Below are 26677 nucleotides of genomic sequence, written 5' to 3' on the forward strand. Positions count from 1 at the left end.
TAAAGTTACCAATTTCGTTAATAAAGCAACTTTTATTACAAAATAACAGTTGGAAATATTTGGCTACGTAAAATGAAGCATATTTTCTAGATACTAAATTTAGTTACAGAAGATAGCCTTTTCAGTTTGATGTTACAACATAAGATTTATGACTCAGAGAAAATATTGCTTTCTAAAATATCCTTGAATTGCAAATAAATATAGTTTTATAAACAATTTGTGAAGTTCGGTGATCGCGGTAGGCCGTCAGATGAGGGTGACTTTGGTGAGGTATTTTATATTTATTTTTTTGTATATAAGTGTAGTTTTAAAATATTTACTTGTTGATTAATAAAAAGATAGTTTTATTTGCGATGTTTTTTATTTATTTAAAAAAAAATATTGGTATGTATTGGTAAAATTCACCCAGACTTTTAGCTCATTTTGCCGCTTGACTTAGTACCAAGACTTCTAAAATCGTTTCCCTGTGAACAAATCTAAGAAGGCTTTCGAATATCCTTTACCACAGAATAACTAATAGTACTACCGTACAGAAAATTCACTCCTTCACAAAAGTCAGATTTAGGTAAGTATAAAATTATACCTATACTCGCCGCCTGCAACAAAATTGAAACGTATAACCGCGCACGAACCGTGAATCTTTGCGCGAGCGCCACGTGACACGACTATCGTGCGGTCGAGCGGCAGCCCACTGCCATACGCCTGCCCTGCCCGGGAGGTGCGCCGGCCAAATGTACCTAAACTGCGTAGTGACACCCCCCTGCCTTTACGACCTTCAAGTGGGATGAAAAACAAATAAATTCGTATATTATCTCGTTAAAGTACACACCTAAACTTTAAATAAACGTTTGTAACCGTTACCCGCTCCACAAATCAAGGCTCGCTTTTATGAGCCCGCGGGGGCTCCTTCAAAATAAATAACGGTGCAAATAAAACACACATTGAAACGTACAAAATAAATTTTAATTAGAATCTGGTAGGTGACGCGCGTTCTTACGCAACTGTGGCAACCTAAAACTGAGTATATGAGGGTTACCAATAAGAAAACAAAACATTAAATATATTCAAACGAGTCTCTCATTTATTTTAAGTCGAAGAGTCAACATACTTATTTCGCTCCATAGCATCTACGTCGGTACGACAAAGCATGCTCCCGTTGAAGGTCCTCGTTATGGAGCGAAACATGTCAAGCAATTTTCGACTTAAAATACGTGAGAGACCCGTCTTAATATATTTAATTATGTCTGTGTCTCACGGAAAGTTTGAAATTTAAAAAAATATATAATTTTAAATATAAAATTAACCTGATTTCAAAGCAAGTTAGATTTTAGTCTTGTGACCTAGATTTTATAAGGGACCGTCGTTGTCGCTTTGTTTAGCTGTGAGAAAAAATGTACACGAAACTCTTTGCAAAAAGCCGGTTCGCATGCGCTGTCGTGTGTTTATGTATCCGTTTTACTGTAAAATATTAGTGTTGTTTAGATTTACTGAGCTAGAATATTTTTTTATATTCCTAATCAACTCAAAATGCGACAATGTGAAGTTACTTGCTTCCTTTGTATTACACATAAATACTCTGGATATCGATGAAATAGAACACATCTATTTTACTCTTTCAAAACATCTTTTTTTTTTGGCTGCCCTTATCCCACGTTATGTGGGGTCGGCACAACATGTTTTTCTCTTCCATTTTCCTCTGTCTTTCGTCACCTCAGCACTCACTCCTTTCTTTCTCATATCCTCTTTCAAAGTATCGAAGAAAGTATAAATAATAAATTATGCAGGTTTTAGTGGTAATGGTAGGTGCCACTATTTGATTATCTAGGTAAAATTTAAGGCGTCATTCTCTCTAAAACCGACTTTAAGGATGATGGATTCGCCTGATAGATTATGATACTGTATAAAATTGCTATAATTTATTGTCCAACTTAATTAACGAAAATTGTACTTAATGCATGTGTGCAGAATTATGAATTGGGGTAATTTACCTTTGTCAATTAATTCTATCTGACTTTATCAGAGATTCGCTGAAATAAATGTTTTAGGCACATTTACTGTTGTTTTAACTTTGCTTATGTTTTTAAACAAAAACATGCATACATATAAAGTCCATATACTGGGTTCTGAACTCGCGACGCGCGCTTGCCGACGTAAAATGATGTATTCCGGTTACGCCTCGCGGGACTAATCTCGGTGCTATAAATTATACGTAACATTACGTATATTTGCATCTATAACATTTTATTCGACTTTGGCGACACTTGTGTATGTGTAAGTGTTCAAATTTTTTATAATAGGCATCGATATGAGTGAAAACTTGTATGAAAAAGGCCGAAGACTTTTGAACTTAATATGTAGAAGTGAATGCCTAATACATGCCTAGCGAGCGATGAAAGGATTATTTACGGTCAGCTGCTAGGGGTACATAATCATGTTAGTTTGGGCAAAATTATTGTTAGACGATATATTTAATTGTAGGTATATTATTTTTATCCGATCCAGCATAACGTATGCTAAATATACCGAAGGAACGCTGTATATTACTTATGAAACTATAAGCATCGACATTGGGTGCAATTATATTCTCTGTATTTTTGTGCTACATAAGTAAGCATTATAGTTTTGATACGGTTAGACACGACCTTATGGTCAGTGTCCCAGAGGCGTGTAAATATATTTATTACTGGAATGTTGGCTTATAAAGAGTGTGAACTCGACTGTACCTGGGGATTTTCATAAAAAATGGTACCATTTACTTTTTTCGAAAAACCATCAACTTTTGGGTTATTAATGTAGACTCAGAATCACGAGTACTATTGAATGAGACAAAGAAAAAAAGTGTCCCCAGTTTTTCATACAAATTTTGGGTGTCAGTTTTGTAACCGTTCATACAAAATGTATGTGAAAATGCGTAATAAACTGACATTTTTTAGGACACATTTTTTTTCTTTTTAAATCGATAGTCCTCGTGATTCTGAATAGAAATAACTCAAAAGTTGATGGATTTTCGAAAAAAAAAACAAATGGTACACTTTTAAGTGAAAATGCCCTCCTACTTAAACCAAAATCGACTTGTAGGGTTAGCAATGGTAGCATGGGTTATAGGGGTAGGTAGCATTGTAGAATAAAATGTGGTGTAGTTCCTGTCAACCTATAATGCGGTGACCTCATGGCCGTAAACGTTTCATTAAGCTTCTCTTGGCAGTCTATGTATGGCTACTGCCAGCCTACAAATACCTCGATGTTACATAAACAACATGTCATTGTTAGTTTGCATAGCTTTGATACTGCCTTTGACTCTGGCAGGGACCAAATGCACAAACGAAATTCATTTGTACCATGCCACTGCCTGGACGATTCTATTTAGGCGTGGTATCGCATGTGTAGCTAGCTGATGTTATAAAGATAACGTGTTATTCTATGGAACTTACTAACTACATATATAAACAAGTCACTTAGTAAATTCATCAGTCAGAGACAATTTCAATATGGCGGTTTGTTTACATAGCAAGTTCCATAGAATGACACTTTAAATGTCATGATGTGCAAAATCAGGACTTGGGTTTACGGTACCATATTAGTTAAAGTCTTCGAAAGATGGTGTTGGCTGAAGGTGTCATATATTTTTTGGTACTTGTAGTGTTTAATGTTAACTTATTTATATTTTGCAGTAGTAAACGTATCCAAAAAAGTAGATTGTAAAAAAAAACCCGGATAAGTGCAAGTCGGACTCGCCCACCGACAGTTCCGTACTTTTTAGTACCTATTATATGTGAAAATTTCAACTGTCTAGCTATCATGGTTCATGAGATACAGCCTGGTGGGCTGGTGACAGACAGACAGACGGACAGTGGAGTCTTAGTAATAGGGTCCCGTTTTTACCTTTTGGTTACGGAACCCTAAAAAGCATGAGCTTATGGGGTTCTGTTTATATTGTACTTTTCCAAGGCTCTTAAGACGAGAGGATGCGGGCTAACGAATTCTAAGTAATGCAACAATTTATGAGGGTTGTAAAATGTTAATATTATCAATCGGTAACTTTCATGGGAACTACAGACTGCCAGCGCTGTTTTAATTGTCACCTTTATTTTTTACTAGCTCATTCAAACTGTTCTTTAAATATAGACGGTCAAGCAAATCTTGTCAGTAAAAAAAGGCGCGAAATTCAAATTTTCTATGGGACGATATCCCTTCGCGCCTACATTTTTCAAATTTGCCGCCTTTTTCTACTGACAAGATCTGCTTGACCAAGTATAGCTCATTAACCCTATTGTAGGCGACGGAACCTACCAACCTTTGTGCTGCGCGCGTGCTGGCAGCCTGGCCGGCACGGATGACGCTGCACGCTGCCAGCGCGCGTCTTTTGTTTATACGTATATTTCTGCTCTTGTCAATGAGCCCTGCATTTTGCATATCATTTGTAATTCTATGTGTAAATTTGTATATTTTCTCTATTTTTTCCGTGTGTTTGTGTACATACATGCCAGCCAAAGTTTTTCGCGTTTTCATTCACCATCGGCGGCCTGACAGCGTACACATGACATTTTTACCAAAGCAGTTATAATTGGGATAAGTCCACATTTTGTATTTCGTAAGACTATAATTTATACTCCACCGAAATTGAGTCGTCCATAATTTTTTATCGTCTAATATCTAATTATTGAGGTATCGGTCCGGAACATACCCTGTTCTTTTATCTAATTAAACATACGTTGACGTTTCCATCTTTAATGTTAATTTCGTTCGTAGTTCGCTCGCCCCCTTACGTTTTGTGTGGTTACCTAATTAATACAACCTATTTTATGGGTTTCTTTTCAATATTAGTATGGTGTATTTAAGATTGTGCTGTACTTTTGTCCCCAATCTTAGGATGTCCTTAAATGACTTAAATTTAAAAATTAAATTAAAGCGGTGAAGAATTATTTTTATTATTATTTAAAGTTGTATTAGTTAAGTAATTAATAGGCATGTATAATCTTAGTACTTTAATGAGTATCAATTAATAAGGGAAAGCCGTTTCAACTTGTTATTGTTGGCTCGTAAAATTGGTCGACATTTTTGTATCCCCTATAATCTTTTAACCGTGATTGAAATAAATGTAAATAAAATAAAATTATGAAGTACTAATTTAAAATGTAACATGTAATACTTGGAGTGTTTAAATATGCGCAGCTTTTACCAACGATACCTAAGCTGAAGCCTTGAAATGTTAGATCGCATTTGTATGTTGATATAAAAGACACGAAGCGACGCCCACCAGATTACTCGTATCCTCCAAAGGAAATGTACATATTTCTGGGCGACATCCCTAAAAAGACAAGAAGTAATGATATTAAACGTTAGGTGGGGCATATATTTCTCAGCCTATTGTGTTCGCCGGACAAAGGTCCCTTTTTTCTTGTCCGCATCCACTTCCGACCACCCTTTCAACGTACATTCCCACCCTTTTGTCTATCTTCGCATCGCTCGACGTTTTCGGTTCGTGGTGATATGCAACGGTACTCGACATAGTTCCGCTCGCACTCTTTATGACTAGCTCTAGCATTTCTTTGTCTACGTTTCCAAGTTATTGCATAGTTTCACCCGGTATTCATGGAAGCGATCACGGTACGGCAATAAAAGAGAAATTCTTTTATAAATTTTGCCACGTTTCTCTACAGCTTCAAGTTTTTATCAAAGCATCAAAGAATATCGGGTCATATAAAAATAATTGTCGCTTTATAAGCGGAAGAGTTCTGAGAGGGAGCTAATTTTAGCACAATACTGCAGTTGAAGCTAAAAGACTGTAAGTTACTGTGATATTTAGGGATATACGACATTTTGGGTTAGGACGGTAGCTTGGAAAGTGTCGTATGCGGCAGACGCGCTGAGCAAGTGCTAAGTAGCAATGATAATTAAAGTTAACGACCTTACGGATGTGCTAACTGTTCGGGCCCGCGCCCCTTTATCGCTTACTCCGCAATATTCGTTCCTAGAATGATGCGACCAAGCACAGATCACTTTTCTACTAGACAAATTTATGATGACTCGTCCGCACTTCGTTCTTGCTAATTTAAAGCCAAACCACTTAGAGCACGGCTCCGGGATACATTAACTAGTACATCGCTTGCATTAGTTAAGAGTATGCAACAACATTCGACCAAACTAATTTTTGACCCACAAAAGAAAGTTTTCACATTATCATTCGCTTGCCCTTATCCCATTCATTTGGGGTCGGCGCAGCATGTTTTTTTCTATCTATTATATCTCGCTTTGTAAACTTACTAGAGAATTATATACTTTCGATGCGTACGAATAGTCTCATCGACTAACTAATGCTACAGACTACTACACAGAGAGCCGGTCGGAGCCATGCTGATTACGCATACAGTTTGGTCTGACCTTTCTTCTTCTTGTTAGGGGCTATATAACGCTCCAAAGCCTATGTATCACTGCGATCATCGCTGATCTATTGTGATCGCCACCTACTACAACTCTCGATCCAAACCTGCAACTTCAAACAGCTGCAGGATCTTTTTGATCTCGAGAGACTTTAACTCCTCCGGGCGCAATATGTGTCCGCCCAGGATTAAGTCACGAGTAGGTACGCATTAGGCAAGGGCACTCTGTGAGGATGTGCAAGTTAGATCTTTATTATAATTTATAATAGAGCGCGATCGCACATTTCAGTAGCTACTATACCTATAAAATCGTATGTGGGACAGTTAAAATTATTTCCAATAACTAGTTATTTTATGTTTTATAAAAACATCCATTAAGGTACAAAATATTTTGTTTCAATTGGGTGGTGCAATTCGACTTTGCAAGTAGCATGTGACTATGTTTGGTGACAGTGAGTTTCATTTGCATCATAATCTAGTCTACAGGAGGAAGTCTACGTTCCCAGATTAAGAAGTAACGCTAATTCCGTTACGCTCACGGAGTTAGGCAGTTGATTGTCAAAATTATAAAGCAATCAGCGGGCAATTCGGTTTTGGGCGTTAGGGGTGAAATTGGATTATGAACTCTTGGAAACAAAAATTGCTTGTAGCTGGGAACGGGCAGTTTGCTTTTAGATTCAATAATAGAAATTGGCATTGACATTTCAAATAAGTGAGTCGTATATTCTATGCAGTTATAAATATATTATTACATACTTGGCAAGGCCAATGATGATTATTTTACAAAATAAAAGAGGATTACAATGTGCTACGTGCAATTTTTAGATTGACAATCACTACGTAAAATAGGTTGTATTGTGTATTTACATATGTTGTTTTGATTAGTTTCTTTTCATATTTTTATTCATCATTTAATTGATTCACCTCTTTTTTCTCTTCATGCCAGAACGCAAATTATATTTATTCATAACTAAATAAGCTCTAGCAATCTAGGCTAAAATAAACGATACTGGAATTCAATTATGTAGTTTGTTCCTCGTCTCAAGTCGGCGAAGAAAAATATAAGACTAGTATTAAATTCTGAAAGATTCTTTGTTTATAGACAACGCATACATTTGTGAAAGCTGAGAATTGTTCTCGGAAAACGTGGGAATAAACACAAAATTAATGAGACCACTGTGTTTCGTATTCATTATTATTCTTAAATAAATAATTAAATAGGTAAACATGATTGTGAATATCCTGATTGCGCTCGATTTTAAATATAAATGCAAAAGTAACTTATGTCTTTTACCTCTTCATGCTTAAACCGCAAAGCCGATTTAGATAAAATTTGGTGTGGAGATAGTTTGAGGCCTGGGACATAATAGGACAGCTTTTAGGCATCAATCCACGCACTCCTTGCCATAAGTAAGAACTCAGTTCAAGCCTCGGCAAGACTTCCCTTCTTCCCTTTGGGGTGGAAAAATTCATAGTGTTTATCTCCTGCCGGCGACCCCAGCGTACTGTGATCTTTATAACGTTGATAGGTTATACTTTGAGAGATAACAAAAACAATAAATGGTTATAAAATTATGTAGTCTAAGTTAAACCAATACTCACATACGACGTCCAGTTTTAACGAGTCCTCTATACTCTGCCCCGGTAACGCGCTGTTGTCGGCCTGGCACTTGAGCTGTGACCCGTCGTCTTCGGGCAGCGGCATGAACTCTATCGTGCTGCTTACCCACGTCTCGTTTTGGGCTTCTACTTTCTAGAAACAAACATAAATGGTATGTTGAATGAAGTTGATGTCAGAGTTCACTTTTGTTAGGACTATATAGTATAGTAAATCAGACGCCTAAGGTCAGTTGGGATAAGTACCTCCATGGATAAACGGTGTAATTCTTCTCCAAATAACACAAATATAAGTACCTACCTAACTAAGAAGGAAAGAAACTAGCTGGCCAGATAAGATGAGTATTGGCATCATCTCAATTTGCAGAAATATATTATTATGTTTATCACTACTCCTTATAAATCAAAAACCCCCGCGCGCCGCGTCTATCTGTGTGTATGTCTGTATTTTCGCGATAAACTCAAAAACTACTGAACGGATTTACATGCGGTTTTCACCTCTATCAATACAGTGATTCTTGAGGCAGGTTTTTATGTGTATAATTTGTTAACCTTTTCGACGCCGTGTCAAACACAAAAGCTGTCACTCGGACGCCACGTCACCGAAGTATCAAAACTGAAATTGAATTGTATGCATATGCACGTAGGTCTACGTTGGTCTGTGGTCTTTGACCGATTAATCCGTCTTTGGCGTTGGACCTGCGGTGCGGATATACTTGTCGGTCATTGGCGTCCAAAAGGTTAATGTCTTGTCCGTGCGTAGCCGGGGCGGGTCGCTAGTAGGTGACAAATCTATGTGGACCTTACATTGCCTCTCGTAAACTTCCTATTGTCCTTAAACCAGGTGAGCTGCGCCGCGGGCCTGCTGCCTTCCGACACGCATTTCAGACCGACGTACCGCTCTGAAGACAGCGTTACTTGCTTATTCTGTATCTCTACGCGGATCGGCTTCACTGTGAACAAAATAAATAGTATTGTAGTAAATATTTAATATCAGGGATCGTTCTTGCACCATTGCACTAACCCGGGGCTAACCGGTTAAACCTGGAGTTAACATGGTTACAATTACCGACTGGGTTTACGGTTTAACCGCTTAATCCCGGGTAAGTGGGATGGTTGCAAGTGGACCTAAGATTCATTTGTAATGCATTGGGGTAAAAGTGTGTAAATATCAAACAATATATTTACGAGTAGCTTCGCCAATATTTCGCTATAAATGAACAATAAATGTATAAAAAGTTGAACTGTTATGCGACCAAAAGTGACACGCTAAATTCCGATAGAAGGTTCGAAAACGTTCATTTAAAAGTATGAAAAAGCTCCGGGCAAAGCATCACGATCGCTAGCAAGTCAATAAATGGAACTCGAGTTGAGAGCGCTCAGTCATCTGAATTGTCTATTTGTGCAACAGTTGCATATTGCAGTTTACTATATCAATGACTTTGAATAAAAACGGGCAAGTGTGAAACTTTTGCACAGATTGTAACGTAGCAGCGCTTTATATTTTTTCAACATGTTTTTGCACTGTAGCCATTTAATGTGAATATAGTTGAGTTCAAGTTATGTATTGGTGCCGGTTGCTTTTCATAACACAAATTCAATCGATGTCAACAAATTTAATATATTTATTATAATGGTAGCTAAATTAAAATCAAAATATTAATTTGCTAATCAGCGAAAAGATAACGTGCTAGTTCAATCAGTGCTAACCCGTTATAATAAAAATCATTTATTTCAGATTTTAGGTCCATTGGGGTTAGTATCATTATTACTAAACTTAAAATTAGGGTTAACATCATATAAAACTAAATAATACATTAAAATTTAAAAATAAATAAAACAAAACTAACTTAACCTATGACCCGGTACATACGGAACTGGCGCATGCAGACCGAGCCAGTGCCTCATTAGGGGGCTGTCCCACGTTTCAGAAACAATGCCCAGGATTCTATTGGGGCTGTCCCGTATCCTGCTCAGGGTTGAAGCACACCTCTTTCGCATGATGGCATGGAATCCATCTATTCCGGCATTGGCAAACATCCCCCATCCGTATTTTTACATGCAATTAATGCTTCCATCCTCCCACCGCAAAAATAAATACGCAAATAAATATAACAAACCACCAAAACCACCACCAAAAGGACAATACTCGACACGTGTTTCGTGTTTCTTTTGGTGGTGATTTGTTATATTTAAATGCTTATTTATTTTTGCGGTGGGAGGGTGGGAACATTAATTGCATGTAAAAATACGCCAGTAAGTATAACGGGTTAGCACTGATTGACTAGCACGTTATCTTTTCGCGGATTAGCAAAGTAATATTTTGGTTTAAATGAATATGGAATTCCGTAAAGTAACGCCTGATTCTATTCATTATAATGGTAGGATTCCTCAAATACCTACTAACTTATCCATATGCAGAAAAAATAGTTTAGATTAGTAGAAACTTACGATTCATCTCAAGCCTAACAGTCCTTTCCTTCGGACTGACGAGGTTAGTGTTCGACGCTCGACACTTGAACGTCGTGTTGAGGTGGCTGCGTTTAATATGCGGTAGTTCCAGTCGGTTGACCACGACGTGTGTGTCGGTCTTCTCGCCGATGTATTGAGGCGCTGGCGAACCATCGATGAGCCAGAGCACTGTCGGGGCTGGCCGGCCTGGGGACAAATAAGTAAAATCAATTCTTCTTCTTCCTCGCGTTATCCCGGCATTTGCCACGGCTCATGGGAGCCTGGGGTCCGATTGACAACGAATTCCAAGAATTGTCGTAGGTACTAGTTTTTACGAAAGCGACTGCCATCTGACCTTCCAACCCAGAGGGGAAACTAGGCCTTATTGGAATTAGTCCGGTTTCCTCACGATGTTTTCCTTCACCAAAAAGCGACTGATAAATATCAAATGATATTTCGTACATAAGTTCCGAATAACTCATTGGTACGAGCCGGGGTTTGAACCCGCGTCCTCCGGATTGCAAGTCGCACGCTCTTACCGCTAATTCCTTATTGTGCACCATAACTGTGAGCTGTTTAAAATCATTGTTAACATATAGGTAGATAGACTGCATAATGTCAAGAAAGTAATGATTTTATCTAGATATTTATATGAAATTGGATGTTTCCTGCAGTAATTTAGTTGCAGTATTGCAGCACAACATTACTGCCGACTGCATAACTGCCGCATGTGTGAAAATAGATGTTGCTGTCCGAATTTTTGACATTTGCAGCAGTAACGCAGTCGGGCAGTAATGTCGCGCTGCAATACTGCAGCAGTACCTAATGCTGGTGCAGTCTAAATCCGAACGGTATTTTAAAGATACTTTAAATCAATGGCAACAAATAAATATCATCAAGAGATAAAGTGTCATAAAAACAGCCGGCTGTTTTTTTAATCAGATAGCGTTAATATTATGATTGTACCAACTATCTATTAGAACAATGCCCTGAAATCTGTAATACCACTCGTAGTTTTAATCAAATGACTGATAATAACAATAATAACAAGGAACCAAAATCCGTTTCATTTTTAAAAATCAATGCATATGTGGGATATACCCTGGCTTATGCTGCTTTTACACTGACGCGGAGATAAGAGGAAACATGCTAGAATCAGCAGAATTGGTTGTCTCCTCCGCTCCGCTGGATTACAACCAATCTCAATCTCATCTCCGCTCATCTTCTCCTCAGAGGAAAGGACACTTAACATTGTCAGTCAGGGTGCTTACTTACCCAAAACCTAAATTCGTATATGTAATATTCACAGTTTGCCCAGTCGCGACAGGATGTTCCAGGCACTAAAACATAAATGTTCTTATCGACCAACCGAATAGCAACAATGTAAGTTAACAGGGCACTATTATTCGGTCATGTTCGCCTATTCAAGTTTTAAGGTTGGCCAGCACTGAAATTTTGCTAGGATAAATTTGAACTGCTACCACAGATTAAATAGGAAATATTTATGCAGATATACCTATACAATCTAGCAAAGTATAATATGTCAGTAGTAGTGGCCCGGCCAACGAAAGAAAAGTCTTCTAGAAATCGATTTTCGCTCATGTCGTCTCGGATATGGATGAATATGGTATCGACGTTATATATATCGGTGTTATATATTTGTGATCTACTCACAAAGCCCTTTCATTTGGTACCCCACATGGTATGTTTAAAAGAAACTAAAAAAAACTTGTCTGCAGACTTTATGACGCCACAGCAACTACCCCCACCACTTTCGCGCTTGTCATCTCATATATTTGTGTTCAGGGCATTACACAGAATGCATCGATACCATATTCACTCATATCCGAGACGTCATGAACGAAACCTAAGCTAAAACCTGAAATTACGGCCCGCTATAGAGAAAAATGAAATTAAAAATGGCTATGGGAACCTTTGCCTATTATTTTTAATTGTCACCTTCTTTATAGTGACTGGTTTGCTAGACTAATGTGTGCCATTCATTTCAGAAATTGTGTGATACTTTAAATGTTGTCTTCCACGAATTTACATTCAACAGACATGTTTCTACTGCCTTATTTTGGTGACTTGAAAATGAATCGGTATTATTTAATGAATAACTCAAAGTCAGTTTATCAATCATTAGCCAGAAAAAAAACGTATTTAGTTGAATGAATATGAATGAAATTTCAATGAAAGTTTAAAACGTCTGTCAATGATATTTCAAAAATGGATTCAAGCTGTATCAGCATTATTATAGCGGTAATGCGGAGCGTATAAGGAAGAAGTAGAAGCGGGAAACGGGGTAGACCTCGGTGGACTTTCTCTGATCAGATCGCGGAAATCCTGAAGGAAGGCCAGGTCAAGAGCACCCTAAACCGTCGAGCGTGTGCGAGGAATGTTATGAAAGTGGAGGAAGCGAAAGAGGTATGTCAGGATCGTAGCAAGTGGAAATCCGTGGTCTCTGCCTACCCCTCCGGGAAATAGGCGTGATTATATGTATGTATGTGCAGTAAAACCTGGATAATTGCAATCTCAAGGGACCTGCAACTTTTTGTCAATTAACCAGGTTTTTCATTTAAACAGTCTTAAATAAGACTCAACAAAGGATTCGACTCGGGACTTAAAGGACTCAGAAGTTTTTTAAGCGCAGAGTCTCGTAAAAACGAGCTGAGTTCTTCAAATTCAGACTCAAAGGGCTCGAGTTCCTACCACTAGTCCAGTCTGAATTCGAAAGGTACCTTTAAAGAGTGGTATATCTCTTAAATAATATAATCCATGCCACATCATACAGTATTAAACGATTTTGCAGAGAATTATGGAGTGTGGTGCACTCTCCGGAATAGCAAAACGCTATAAAAGCTCGAGGCACATCAATCACTTTTATAGCAGGAGGGCATTGATGGACGGCCGTTCGGTAATTTACTAAGGATATTATTATGTTTATCGCCTTCGGCTCATACGAATACATTCTAATTCGAAAACTTCTTTTATATTAATGCGCTATAATTTTCTGACAGTTCCTGAATTAACGATAATATTTTTTCCCTTTATTATTTCCCGCTGTCGTAATAAATAGTATTTGAGTCCTAGTCCTAGACATTATTATTTTAATGTATTCATAAAATAATTTACTTATACTCAAATATTATGTTAGTTCTGATTTAAACTTTCACGATTATTAAACATTATCAAACTGCACAACGGGACTTAATCGCGTATTTAAGTTTTAAGATTTACCTCCGACGTTTCGAGGACGGCGTTGTCCCCGTGGTCTCGGAGAAGACTGGCTCAAGTTGACATCAACATCTTCTAGCCGCGCGAGTTTTTCGAACTACCCGCACTTGGTCTTGTTTATCAGTTTGAACGTTTTGCGCACTAGGGATGTCACTCTGTCGACACACAACACTAACGATATTCGATTTATCGACTGTCGATATTCGTTTCCGCTTACATTTACTAATGACTGGATTCCATGTGGATGAGATCTTAAAACCCTCGTCCCGATTAAAATTGCAATGTTTTTTGATTTCAATGGCTTCCCGCACTTTTCTACTGTAGAAATGGCGATCCGTGGAGAGGATTTTAGGGTTATGCAGCTCAATCCAGTGGTTTGGTCCTGACTCCAGCAAATGCTCAGCCACCGCAGACTTGTTGACCTGACGATTTTTGACAGCTGCGATATGTTCCTTAACTCTTTCTGCTATGGTGCGCTTAGTTTCTCCGATATAGGACGGTGTACACACCTTTATCCAAAGTAGCAGGGAGCCTAAGGTCACCGAAGGACGTTATTCCGTTCCAGTCACCTGGCGTTTATAAAATAGATTGCAGTTGTGGTAGTTCCTATATCGGAGAAACTAAGCGCACCATAGCAGAAAGAGTTAAGGAACATATCGCAGCTGTCAAAAATCGTCAGGTCAACAAGTCTGCGGTGGCTGAGCATTTGCTGGAGTCAGGACCAAACCACTGGATTGAGCTGCATAACCCTAAAATCCTCTCCACGGATCGCCATTTCTACAGTAGAAAAGTGCGGGAAGCCATTGAAATCAAAAAACATTGCAATTTTAATCGGGACGAGGGTTTTAAGATCTCATCCACATGGAATCCAGTCATTAGTAAATGTAAGCGGAAACGAATATCGACAGTCGATAAATCGAATATCGTTAGTGTTGTGTGTCGACAGAGTGACATCCCTAGTGCGCAAAACGTTCAAACTGATAAACAAGACCAAGTGCGGGTAGTTCGAAAAACTCGCGCGGCTAGAAGATGTTGATGTCAACTTGAGCCAGTCTTCTCCGAGACCACGGGGACAACGCCGTCCTCGAAACGTCGGAGGTAAATCTTAAAACTTAAATACGCGATTAAGTCCCGTTGTGCAGTTTGATAATTATGTTAGTTATCAATTATGACGTTTACAACCCCAAGTACCATATTTATTGTCAGTTGTCGATAGAATAAGGACTATAAAATAGGGAGGCTTATTCTGATAATAGGTTACGAATTTGATCTGGATTTGTTATGGATATACAGTGGAAACTGGATAAGTGGAATCGCAAGGGACCGGCTGTTTAGTTCCGCTTATCCAGGTTTTCCATTTATCCAGTTTTCCACTAAACCAGGTTCAAATAAAACATTTTCTCACTTACAGAGGCTCTCGCTAACAGAGATTGTGGATGCTAGTAATGTCGCTTATAGAGGTCACGTATGGTATGATCAAGACTTAAATAATCATCTTTTATTAAATATGTATGTAGATATGTATGTATTAACAAAAAAAAGCAATACTGTAAATAATCCACAGTACCTACTCGTATACAATTTTCAAAATTACAAAAACAAAATCACTCCTAATATTTATTTATGCAAGAGAAACCAGTATGGTTAAATAAATCAATGTACCGATTGTACTTTAATGCAAAAAAAACTGAACGATGTGTGATCTCATACAAAATACGTAGTTAAAACACGAACCATAATGTTAACGAAACAAACTACCCTCCTGTGACGGTTTATTAAAAATACAAATTTTATAACGCCGAGCTATTCCACTCATAGAGGTTTCGGAGACGGCTGCTTCCAGTTACAGAGGTAAAAATAAGAAATTTTCGAAAAAATGGATTCCGCTTATAGAGGTCCCAAAATTCCACTTATAGAGGTAATTCGTTGCCAAGGGACTGGAACCGAGAACTTGGGTCCACTTAAAGAGGTTTTCCACTAACCCAGGTTCCACTTATCCAGTTTCCACTGTATTATGATCTGTCAGCTGTCAAAAGTGATATTAGTGGTTGACAAAATGTCACTTTTAACACTACGATCAGAATAAGCCTCATTGACAGTAGGTAATCCTAATCGCATCTTCATATCAGTTAGCTCCTTAAAAACAGCCGACCATTAGGTACATAAGATACCTTCTACTTGAAAATGACATTAGGTATTCTATGAATTTATATTAGATCAGACCGAGAACAGTCTGCAGCGATTTTTTCCCTTTATTACAGTGCAAGTGTCATTTTAAACGTCAAACTTCTATGAAATGATATGACGTGTAAATAACACTTGCACTGCGTGGGCTATCAAAGCCGCTGCAGACTTGTCTTTGTCTACATCTACTTATAAATTGGTTTGCTGGGTAATGCCAATGGTCCAATAAAAATTAAAGTGAAAAGCTTTTGATTCCCTACATGTTTTTATTGGACCATTGGCATTAACAGGCAAACCACAGAGAATATTTTAAACACATATTCATCAATTATTTATACCAATAAAGCTTATAATGGAATATTGCGGAGTTGAATGTAATAATTTATACGAGTAGGTACGTCATAATTATGTGAACATATTTTGTTGATAAGATCTGATTGTAGGTAAATGTAACATATTTGGAACCTTTTAGATCAAACACGATGGTTTCCATCCTGTTCTTTTCGAGTCCTTTAATTTCAAAACTATTTTTTTTGTCTTCCTCTTGCAATCCGGTTACTTCTGAGAAACCACGAGTACACTACGATGCTATGCTTCGCGATACCTATATGTCATACATAGAGTCAATCATTGCAACCACTTTTGATTGCCATATAATGCAACAGGAATGTTTAAGCAAATACCGGTATCAAACTTGGTAGCAGTAGGTCTTAGAGCATTTAATAACTTTATCCGCCTTTAAGAGCTTACCTCTCTGCCGAAAACCTTGCACAACTGTGCAAACTTTTGTATGGACTGACGTTTATCTGACATGGCTATTTGTACGTTACGTACAAATCATGTACAAGTAGCCATACATTTGACGTGCCCCTCCCCCGCAAAAATCGGCACACTGTTTTGTACAGAAAATGACAGCTAAGGCGCCTCCAGTTACTAAATGCTCTAAGCAGTAGGTACATTAGAACTGATCTATGCGACAGTAACAAGACAAGCTGTCTTTTATTATTTAACCTTAACGGGACTTAATCGTCCTCTTGGCAATCACGAGCGCAACAACGAGCTTGAAACGTCGGCGGTAATTAAAATTTGATCAACATCGGTCCTCTCGTTTTAGTTCAATGATGTGTGAAAGAGAATCGTGAAAGTTTAGAGCCGAGAATACCATCGATTTTTCATAACATCATGCCTAACTGATACGTTCCCGCCTTTATCCTTCGATTATCGACAATCGATTAGAGAAAACGCCAACCGACTCTTAAATAATGTGTGGATTTGATCTCGCGACTAATTCGTATTCTGTGACCCTGATACATTTTTTTTTCAATTGGCGTTTGTCGATAAAGAGTCAAACAGAAAATAGACAAAGGAATAAAAGTAAGACAATCTGACACAAGTCGAATAATCTCTATTATAGTAGGTAAGGTACTAGACGAAGCCATAATGTAATAGATATGTCGTAGCCAGATCTAAGAATTTATCATTTAATATGATGTGGCAATCACTTCACATCGTAAAAAAGTCAAACCTAATCTAACCTATTCTAAAACGGTATTTCATGAAATGATCAAAATCTATGATCTTATATAGGTCCTTAAAGATAAATACTCAAATCTTATATTGTTCAGCAACAGTAGACGTGTTTATCATAAATAATGTACTTTTTTAATGGAATTTTAAGGACTACTAACTACCTAGGTATGTATAGGCATCGTCATTAACGACTAAACCATAAAGGCGGTTATAATATTTGCACAAAACTTAGACTGCCTATCCAACCGTTTGAAAATTATTCATTTTCACAACGGGGAAGTTTAAAATTTAAACTTAATTCTAAACAGCATTAGACATATAGAGACAGTGCTTATAATTATATGCAATCCACAGTAGTATCAAAGCAATTGGATATTGACCAGAACATCTGCTTGGAGCTTTGGCGAGATATATTGCGGCTTTCCTTTATGCTGCTGAAACCTAATTCAGAGCAAAATCAAGTCCGAATAGTAGATTTAGGATTCATAATGGATCTTAGTGGTCATACACGTCCGTTTGCCGGTCAGAGCCAAATCCTGCATGAAATTCAGATTTGTTGGTTCGCACTATCCCTTAACTAAACATGGAAGCATGAATTGTAAAATAGGATGTAATGTAACATACTTTGATATTTTTTTTTTTGTTATTTTGTTATGATTTGATCATGCATCTCGCTCGCGCTGATTTATGTATCTACAACACAACAAATACACACAACTATGAGCGACAAATATGAGCGAAAGGCTGCAAATGACAACAAAATTATAAAATCATTTAGATATCGAAGTGTAGGTATGTTTGAATTGTCCTCCGGATTGATTTTATTGTTATTTGAATAGATTTGCAGATTACGCTGACTACATAAATAGATTTGAAGGTAACGTGACAAATGTAGTCTAGTTTTATATACTTTCTACAAGGACGTCAAATAAACTCGAGTTATTATTTTGATTAATAAAATATACAAATTATATAATTCAAAATAACAACTCGATGTGCATCATTTGATATGAATTTTTAGGATTTATAAACGCTTTTATTACGAGTAAACAATAGGGACTTCTTCGCATATGAAATACACGTGCCAACTTCATAGCTTACGATATTATGTTGCACCATGTTGCTTAAAAATATTGCTCTGAGGAAAAATATAGCTGCATTAAAACATGGCGCGCTTACATACCAGTAAAATAAAGTATATTTAAAGTCCTTAAACACTTATTTAGCCTAACCATTAGTCTATCAAGTGTTTAGCATAGCATTAAACCCAGCTGAATTTGCGTAATAGCTGGGTAATACCAGAGCCAAGCTGAATCGTGTAAACACAGCACGAACAAGTTCGGTTGCCCGTGTCCAAGGGACATTCCAATAGCTAACATAGCGCTGATTAGTCGAACGTTTAGAAAAAGCATTGCACTAGTAAAACACGACGAAGAAAAACGCCCTTTTATGTAAGTACTTCAGAGATAACAAAATAGGTATAGGTATTAAACATAATTTTCTGCCACGACCTGGACCACACATAGTATGATATTATTTTTATTAAAAAAATAGTATTATCAAATTAAAGAATATTGATATGCATTATTGACAGTGTAATGATAACTGAAGCATAAAACTTCTTACAAAACCTTACTACATACTCACCTACGGTACTGAATGTTGAATGCTGAGCATAAAAACATGAGAATTCCTTCTTAGTAGGTACGTATTTGAGCATAAAGTACTAAGACGCATTTTCGGAGGTGTGATGGAAGATGAGAGACGGCGAACGCAAGGTATATAACTATGAGCTATACCAAATGTACAATGAGCCTAAGAACGTCATTAAGGCCATAAAGATCTGACGCCTGCGATGGTCAGGCTACGTGTTGCGAATGGTAGAGGCCAGAGTAGTTATTATGTTACCCAAACGCCTTCTAGAAGGCCGACCGGGAGACGCAGAGGTAAAGGCAGGCCCAAGCTCCGATGGTTGGACGGCGGCGTCGACCAGGATACCAAGATCTTAGGGGTGATAAGTTGGAGAAGGAAAGCCACGAATAGATCGGACTGGAGAGATTTGCTTGACCAAGCTAAGGCCATCCCACTGCTGTAATGCCTCAAATAATGATGTATGATAACTGAACGGATGGCGATATACTTAACGTAGTACTTTCTCAGAATATATTCATAAACAGATGTCTAAAATGCGGTTGATGATAAAATTGTTTATCTCTTTGTCATAGTGACATTTGTGTTTGATAGAAAGGGACAATTTTTAACAAAGGTTTGCTATGTTTTATGTATAAGTGGGTATACTGGGTATAGACATAGTAACGTCTATGCGCTAGTGGATATCATACTTCATATTTATCGTTCGACTTGCTTGCGTTTTGGTATCGATCGGAATAACACCTCAGGGCGCGGCTGTGCCATAATTACGTTATCGTGGTCGCGGCACCGCAAAATGTACGTACAGAAGGTCTATCACGATTTTCAATCTCATTTATAAAAAAAATATCCAGAAGGCGTCTGAAATATTATAAGCAATAGGGGAAAAATATATTTTCTAAGATAAATCATCATTTCGTACTTCCATTCTATCCGGAGCCCATTATATACAAATACTAGGCACATGTTTAGGTGCTTTTTGGTGGTTCGTGTGTCTCTTAACCTGCAGCAGTACTTATTGCCGCTAGTTTGGAACACACCTTCTGTATTCTAATCTGTAGACGACAACACGACACCGCACCGCAACAGTACTTACAATTCACGAGAACTTTATTAGCACAGGCGTAAATTGATTGATCGGACTACCTAACGTGTCGCACGTTATACTTAACTCGCGGCCGACTTGCCCCCAACCATATTGATCATTCGACGTCAGTTATTACAACTTAGTTTCTTGTTCTACGGAAACTTTCGTGTATTTCTGTCCGCCACTTAAGGCGTAGTGTACACGATAATGTTAACTGGTGTTTGATGATGTTAATTAAGAAATTTTGCGCTTTTTCAGGACGGGAAAGTTTTAAGTGTTCTTAGCTAAAGTTGGGCGCAACGAGTTGTTTAACTGTGTCACCTTTGTGTATCGTGGCAAGAGGTGTGAAAGTTGAACGTAATACACGAACACACCTACAATAAATACACGTAAATATGAATTATAATTTCTCTGGAGAGCGATGAAAAATTTTATAAGGCTGGTACTATATCAAGCTAATATTATCCATAATCGCCATCTAAACGCGTCTTAAGCATGATTCATAAGTAATAAGACTTAGTAGGCAAGCGTAGGTAGTATTCAAATACTCGTTCAATAATTTACTAAGAATAAGAATAATTTATTGACAAAACCTACTGTTCTGATTAATGATGATTAACGCAATAAATGAAAACATTAAATTGACTGGCGCCAAATCGACATTTAATTCAGTGAAACTATCTAAATGTATTTCTGTTCAGGGCTGTTTACTTTGAACCAGTACGATTAACTATTTTTTATTAATCAGATACATACTACACAAGGAATGGAAAAATTCGCAAGCATCTGGTAACCAAGAGTTAAGAAGGTAGCGTAGTTGAATACGAGCGATTTGACCGATATAACACTTAAAACTCTCGCGTTTTTTACACATATTAATTACACGAACGGAACGGGTCTACGGCGATATGATTTCATTGTTTTTACCTTAAATTCCGATGTTTCAGCTGAGTTGCACCAGCTAAACCAGCTTCAATCAAATCGCAAAAATCATCGGTAGACCCGTTCGTGTAATTAAATATGTGATTTTACCGATATTCCAAACAGCCGCAAGTTTCAAGTCTTGCCCGTAGCGGTGAAATATTATCGTTTTCTTTTGATTTAAAAATATGATAGAACCTCTTTTTACATGTTTTATTTTATTTTTATTTTATTGACTTGCAATATCTATGTATGTGTGTACGGGTCAAATCTTGCAAGTTAAATTTAACCCACTTCCTAACTTCCAATGAAGCTGAAAATTTGCATACATATATTATGTAAGTCGGGTGACAATGCAATATTATGGTACCATCGCGCAGATCTGATGTTGGAGACACGACGTGGCCATAGGAAATCTGTGATAAAACGACGCAACCTAATTGTTTTTGGGGTTTTTGATGTCTCGATGAGTCATTAGTAGCCTATGGAAAGAATAGACAGTCAGCGATAAAAGCTTGTACCAAAAATGAAATTTTTGCCAAAAACTTAGGTATTTATCTGTGTCTCCATCCCAAGCTCGTCTTTTACTAGCCTCTGTGACACACGGTTATTATTCTCGTATTATAAACGAGCTCTAAACTGAGCTCGTCGCTTATCGCCAGACACCAAGCATCGTATGTAAATAAAATAGCACTTGAATAATAATGCCATTTTTATGACCGGTTGCTTTAAACCAGGGAGTATCTAGATACCAGCCTTATGCTGTTTTTCTTAGCTTTGTCAAAATATCTTTCTGAAATCCTGGTCCTTCCTTGTTATGAAACTTTTTAGGCTAATTATACGGTTTAACTCACGCGCGGCGTGCAGCAGTACGCGACGCGCGACCATCGTGAACGCTACTCACGCACTGATAGTGCTTGAAAATGGAGAACTAGGTTCTCCGAAACATCTCGCGCGAGATAGTGAGTTTACACTTACACTAGGGATACTTACCTTCATATAACAATAATAATTATAATTAAATTCTCTGAGACCACGGGGACAATGCCGTCCTCGAAATGTTGGAGGTAATTTTAAAACGCTTTCGTAAACAATATTCGTGAAAGGTTAAATCAATCTTGTAACTGTCTATAACCAATTGAATTGTAATCATTTTCCGAGGCTGATGAATTCAATAAGGCCATAACGAGGAATTTAATAATCTTGCAAACTGCTTGATATCGCGTCAATAAAATTTGTAGCAATTTATCTCAAAGAATTCCGCCGACGCTGGGCTATATAATTTTATGGACGGTTTAAAAGAGCGAAGTGGTCTAAATTTTGTAACCATTAAACACATTCCGGACACGGTCGCTAAACTGTATAGTCGTCTCAGTTCATGAAATTGCGCTATTATTTTTTACAAGGTTACATATGGTATGAATTGAAATAAATTATTATGCAGTAAATTATTGCTGTGAAAAAAGCAAAAAAAAAGTCATGAGGCCAATTCGAACTACATTTTTATGTCAAAATGATATCTAAATGATGCCATTGTCATTTGCCCGTGTATCTCGCTAGCGCCTGTACGAGAGAAATTCACGCGCGAACGATGACAAATGACATGTTCAAATGACCTCCAAGCTTAGAATTTTAGTCCAGAAAACGCTTTGTTCTGAATGTAACATTATTACTATAAATCAAAGACATAACTCCGTATAAGATGAATAAAGTCTAAGAAAAAAACGTGCCTCGGAAATCAAGAAAAAGTCATTCTCGGATAGATGGCGCACACACCTTTGGCCTATGGTCGGCTAGATGGCGTTGACGACACCGTTTCATATTTATCAATTTTAACACATAGGTATCAGTAAATGAACATCAAAATTATATAAAAATAATAAAATCATTTATCCATATATATAATTTTTTTCGATAGTTTTATACGTTTTCATTTTGAGTTTTAGTCGTGTGTCGATAGATGGCAGTAAATTTACTGTGACCACAAAATTTACTATGACAGGACCCCTCTATACTATCTATTCTCTTTGCTATAAATGTATGGAAAAACGAGTGAAGTAAATTAGTTTGAGGTGTTTTATCATTCATTACTATGACAATACCTATTAGTTTTGTTTCATCAACTAGAGAAAATATGTTATACTGGCTTGCTTAGTTTTCATTGTCCTCCCAGTTTTGCCTTAATATAATATTATATTGTTATGATGATGTTGACGGTTCGGTTAATCTTCCAGAATATCACCAAAGTTTTCGTATTTTTTACGTAGTAAGCAAAATCCCTTAATAGGAAATTGACGAACAAAAAACTCCAGCAAAATCATTCGGAAAGACGCTCGACTTTGAAACTAGAACATTGTATGTAAACAGAACCTTAGAGTTCTTTTATTAACTTTCCTAATAAGTTCGGAACAGTTCTGGGCCGGCGAAAGTTTCAACTCCAACTTTTGCCTTCTGCCTACACGGCCTATAATAATGGAGAAAATTGCTAGTCCGTGATGGGCGAAGATCACTTAGTTACTAGAATCTGGATGGATCAAATAAATACATAGTAGATGTATTACGTTTTATAAATATAATAAAAATAATAAAATAAATAATTCTGCCTATATGCGTCCCACTGCTGGGCACAGAGTCTTATGCGTGAGAGCTTGGGCTGTAGTCCCCACGCTGGCCCAATGCGGGTTCTTCACATACACCTTTCAATTTATTCGCGGATATAAGCATGTTTCCATTCGATGTTTTCCTTCACCACCACCGCTTCTTCTTTATTTTTATATAAATATAGGTACTTATAAAAGATTGAAAGTCATGTTTGGATTTTTTTGGAAAACTAAAAAAAATATTATGGTCGTGAAACATTCTACCACGCCCAGTCTGTGGACTGTCTATACGAAATAGACTATGACCTAAGGCGTAGATTGTTGTTTTTAGCTTGCCCAAGTCAATACGTAAAGCACACACGCCAGACTGTGGGCTTACTTGACACAGTAAAATGTTTGAAGACGGTTGTTAAGTCTACACTATTGTTGTTGAGCGAAAGCAATAGAGAAATATAGTGAGACAAGAGTGCTCACTCCATACATCAGTTTTGGTACCAAAAATATTAGTATTTGATATTAGTATTTTTCGAGTAGCGGAATTATCAGTATGTAGCACCGACCGGAAAGTCTTATGTTGTTGAGCATTAGACTTTCCGGTCGTACCAAAACTGATGTATGGAGTTAGCACTCTTGTCTTACTATATTTCTCTATGGCGAAAGAATACATTCTACATTCAATTCGATCGAAAACTGTATGCAAAATTTGGGACACTTTCTCCTAGTGGGATCGAAAGAGCTAATGATTTTGAGTAGAAATAACATGAAGTTTCCAAAAAAATTTTTAGTATAAAATTGCCCACTTACCCATTTATTCATAAAAACGGGCCTGATTCAGTTAAATTATGTTTTATCCCTTTCTTACAAATACATAAGTCAAAATGACAGATAAAGACAAACGATTATTAGCTAATCGAGGTTTGTAGCGCGTTTATGAATAAAGGGGTTATAGTTTGCCCACAGCTTTTTTAACGCTGCACAATAAACTGCGGTTCTCCGTAGTTATTCAATCTACGACTCCAATTCCGCTCGGCTCCATCAAAAACAACATTCCATAAAATAATTTTACTTCAATGGAGGAATATAAAAATAAATGTTTACTTTGAATACAACGTTGCAACGCTCGTTTCAGAGCTAATATCCTTTTTGGACTGCCGAACCACAATAGTTACTTAGGTACATACTTTAGCTTGGACCGAGGGCAAATCTTATTTCAACCTTAAAAACAAGGTATACTAATATACATGAGGGACAGAACATAGCAATAGGATGAAATGAAAGACATTGTTGACATGCAAAAAACAACCTACGTAATTTAGTCGGGTTAATTATTGCTGGTGGGATTGGTAGGAATATCGTCCTAAGGCCCAAGGTCCTACCTATAGTACCTCTTCAGTTCGATGAAATTTAAATCCTATTCAATTGGAACAGTATCGCTTTTGCTTTGTTTCCTAAAATTTTCCAACAACGCAAAATCTACTCTATTTCTTACACTATAGGTTCAAATTTCAGTGGCAAATTTTTGGCTGGGTCTTGGGAGGATATTGGTGGGAACAACAAGAAGTGTAGTAATTAGTGTACAGTCGCCATCAGATATATCGGAGCGGTCGAGGTGCTCAAAAATATCTGAGCACGCAATCTAACGCCTGGATAATAGGGGCGTGTTCAGATATCTGTGAGAACCTTGGCCGCTTCGATATATCTGATGGCGACTGTATCGTACTGACGTGACACTTAGAGCGTTTTGAAAATAGGCAAAAGTGAACAGTGAAACCACGACAAGGACAGTCAACAGCAGAAGTTGCTAAGCGGGCCAGGTGTTCAAAATGATCTTGACGCGACTTTATTGTAAAGTGAATAAGAGCGTGCCAAGGTAATTTTGAACACCTCGCCCGCTTAGCAACTTCTGCTGACTGGACAAACAATAAACTCGTATTCTCTGATACTTCTATTGAGAGTTAATTCGACCAACCGTTCGGCCTTGGGGTTACAGGGTGGCACTAAAATACGTTGAATAATTTTTAATGTGCATATTGTTAATAATTTTAATACACCTTTGCGTTGCAAAGAACAATATGTTTTGTTTCAGTTTGATTATGTGATTTTAGTTCTAATTTTAGTAGTAGTAGTAGGAATCACTTCATTGTGCATAACCAATACAGTAATGGAAGTACAAAGACGAACTTATGCCTATAAGGGATCTCTTCCAGTTAACCTTCGAGTAGATGAGAATTAATAATGTAATTTTGTTAAAGACTTGTAAGTTTTAAGAATATTTTTCCTAACAATTTTTCGTCAACGTATTTGGAGATTACCCATCTATAGAATACAATACTTGCTTTTAGTTTCAACCACATTCCCCGATTTGTAAGTACACGGATGAACAGAGCCGACCTAAAATTATTTAGCAAAGTCGACCACAGCGCGGCGAGGGATGACAAGCTACTAATCCCTAAGGCTATGCATAATTCCAGCCCGAAACATTAAGCGCTTCGAGGATTAGCAACTGTTTATACTTACGTGAAGATTTTCTCGACTTCGTGACATACGTAAATACGTAAACTTAGCGTAAATTCTCTGCACTCATACAACTTGAAAATTACTTCCCTTAGATGATGTCGTTATTCTACCGCTGCGTGGAACCACGAACGAAATTCGCCCCAGTTTTATTTTAATGACGCGAGCACGGAAACGATTTTGTAATTTCTACAGCTACGACATAATTTGGCGAATGAAATCGAAAAAGACGAAGGCACTCAAGGATATAATGTGATATTTCGATTGAAGAAATTTTCAATTTGCGTCGTTTGGATCGAGCGAGCCCTTTTCAGGATGTTTGCAAATGCGTCGTATTTAGTTCTTGTACATATTTATCTGTTATAGAGATAATGATGACCTGTTTAATGGTAGGACGCAATCGTGCGTCTAATTTTGCGTCAGAATTGAGATGTACCCTCGTTTCCCGCCCCCGTATCTCGCTCGAGGCAATGGATAACTTTACACCGGGTGCCATTTGGCGCCGA

General features: G+C 37.5%; 1 protein-coding gene across 2 annotated transcripts in view; it reads right to left on the reverse strand.

Moving 5' to 3' along the window:
* Positions 1 to 26677, reverse strand: part of LOC134799408 (neural cell adhesion molecule 1-like) — a 153011-nt gene that overhangs the window by 32265 nt on the left and 94069 nt on the right. For both annotated transcript variants that reach the window (XM_063771803.1, XM_063771802.1), the window contains exons 6-8: positions 10449 to 10655; positions 8805 to 8950; positions 7983 to 8133 (exon numbers count right to left, since the gene is read on the reverse strand). In XM_063771803.1, the coding sequence (XP_063627873.1) occupies positions 7983 to 8133; positions 8805 to 8950; positions 10449 to 10655 (504 nt within the window). The remainder of the gene's footprint in view (positions 1 to 7982; positions 8134 to 8804; positions 8951 to 10448; positions 10656 to 26677) is intronic.

The sequence above is a fragment of the Cydia splendana genome, chromosome 18 (assembly GCF_910591565.1).
Source record: "Cydia splendana chromosome 18, ilCydSple1.2, whole genome shotgun sequence".
Classification (NCBI taxonomy): domain Eukaryota; kingdom Metazoa; phylum Arthropoda; class Insecta; order Lepidoptera; family Tortricidae; genus Cydia; species Cydia splendana.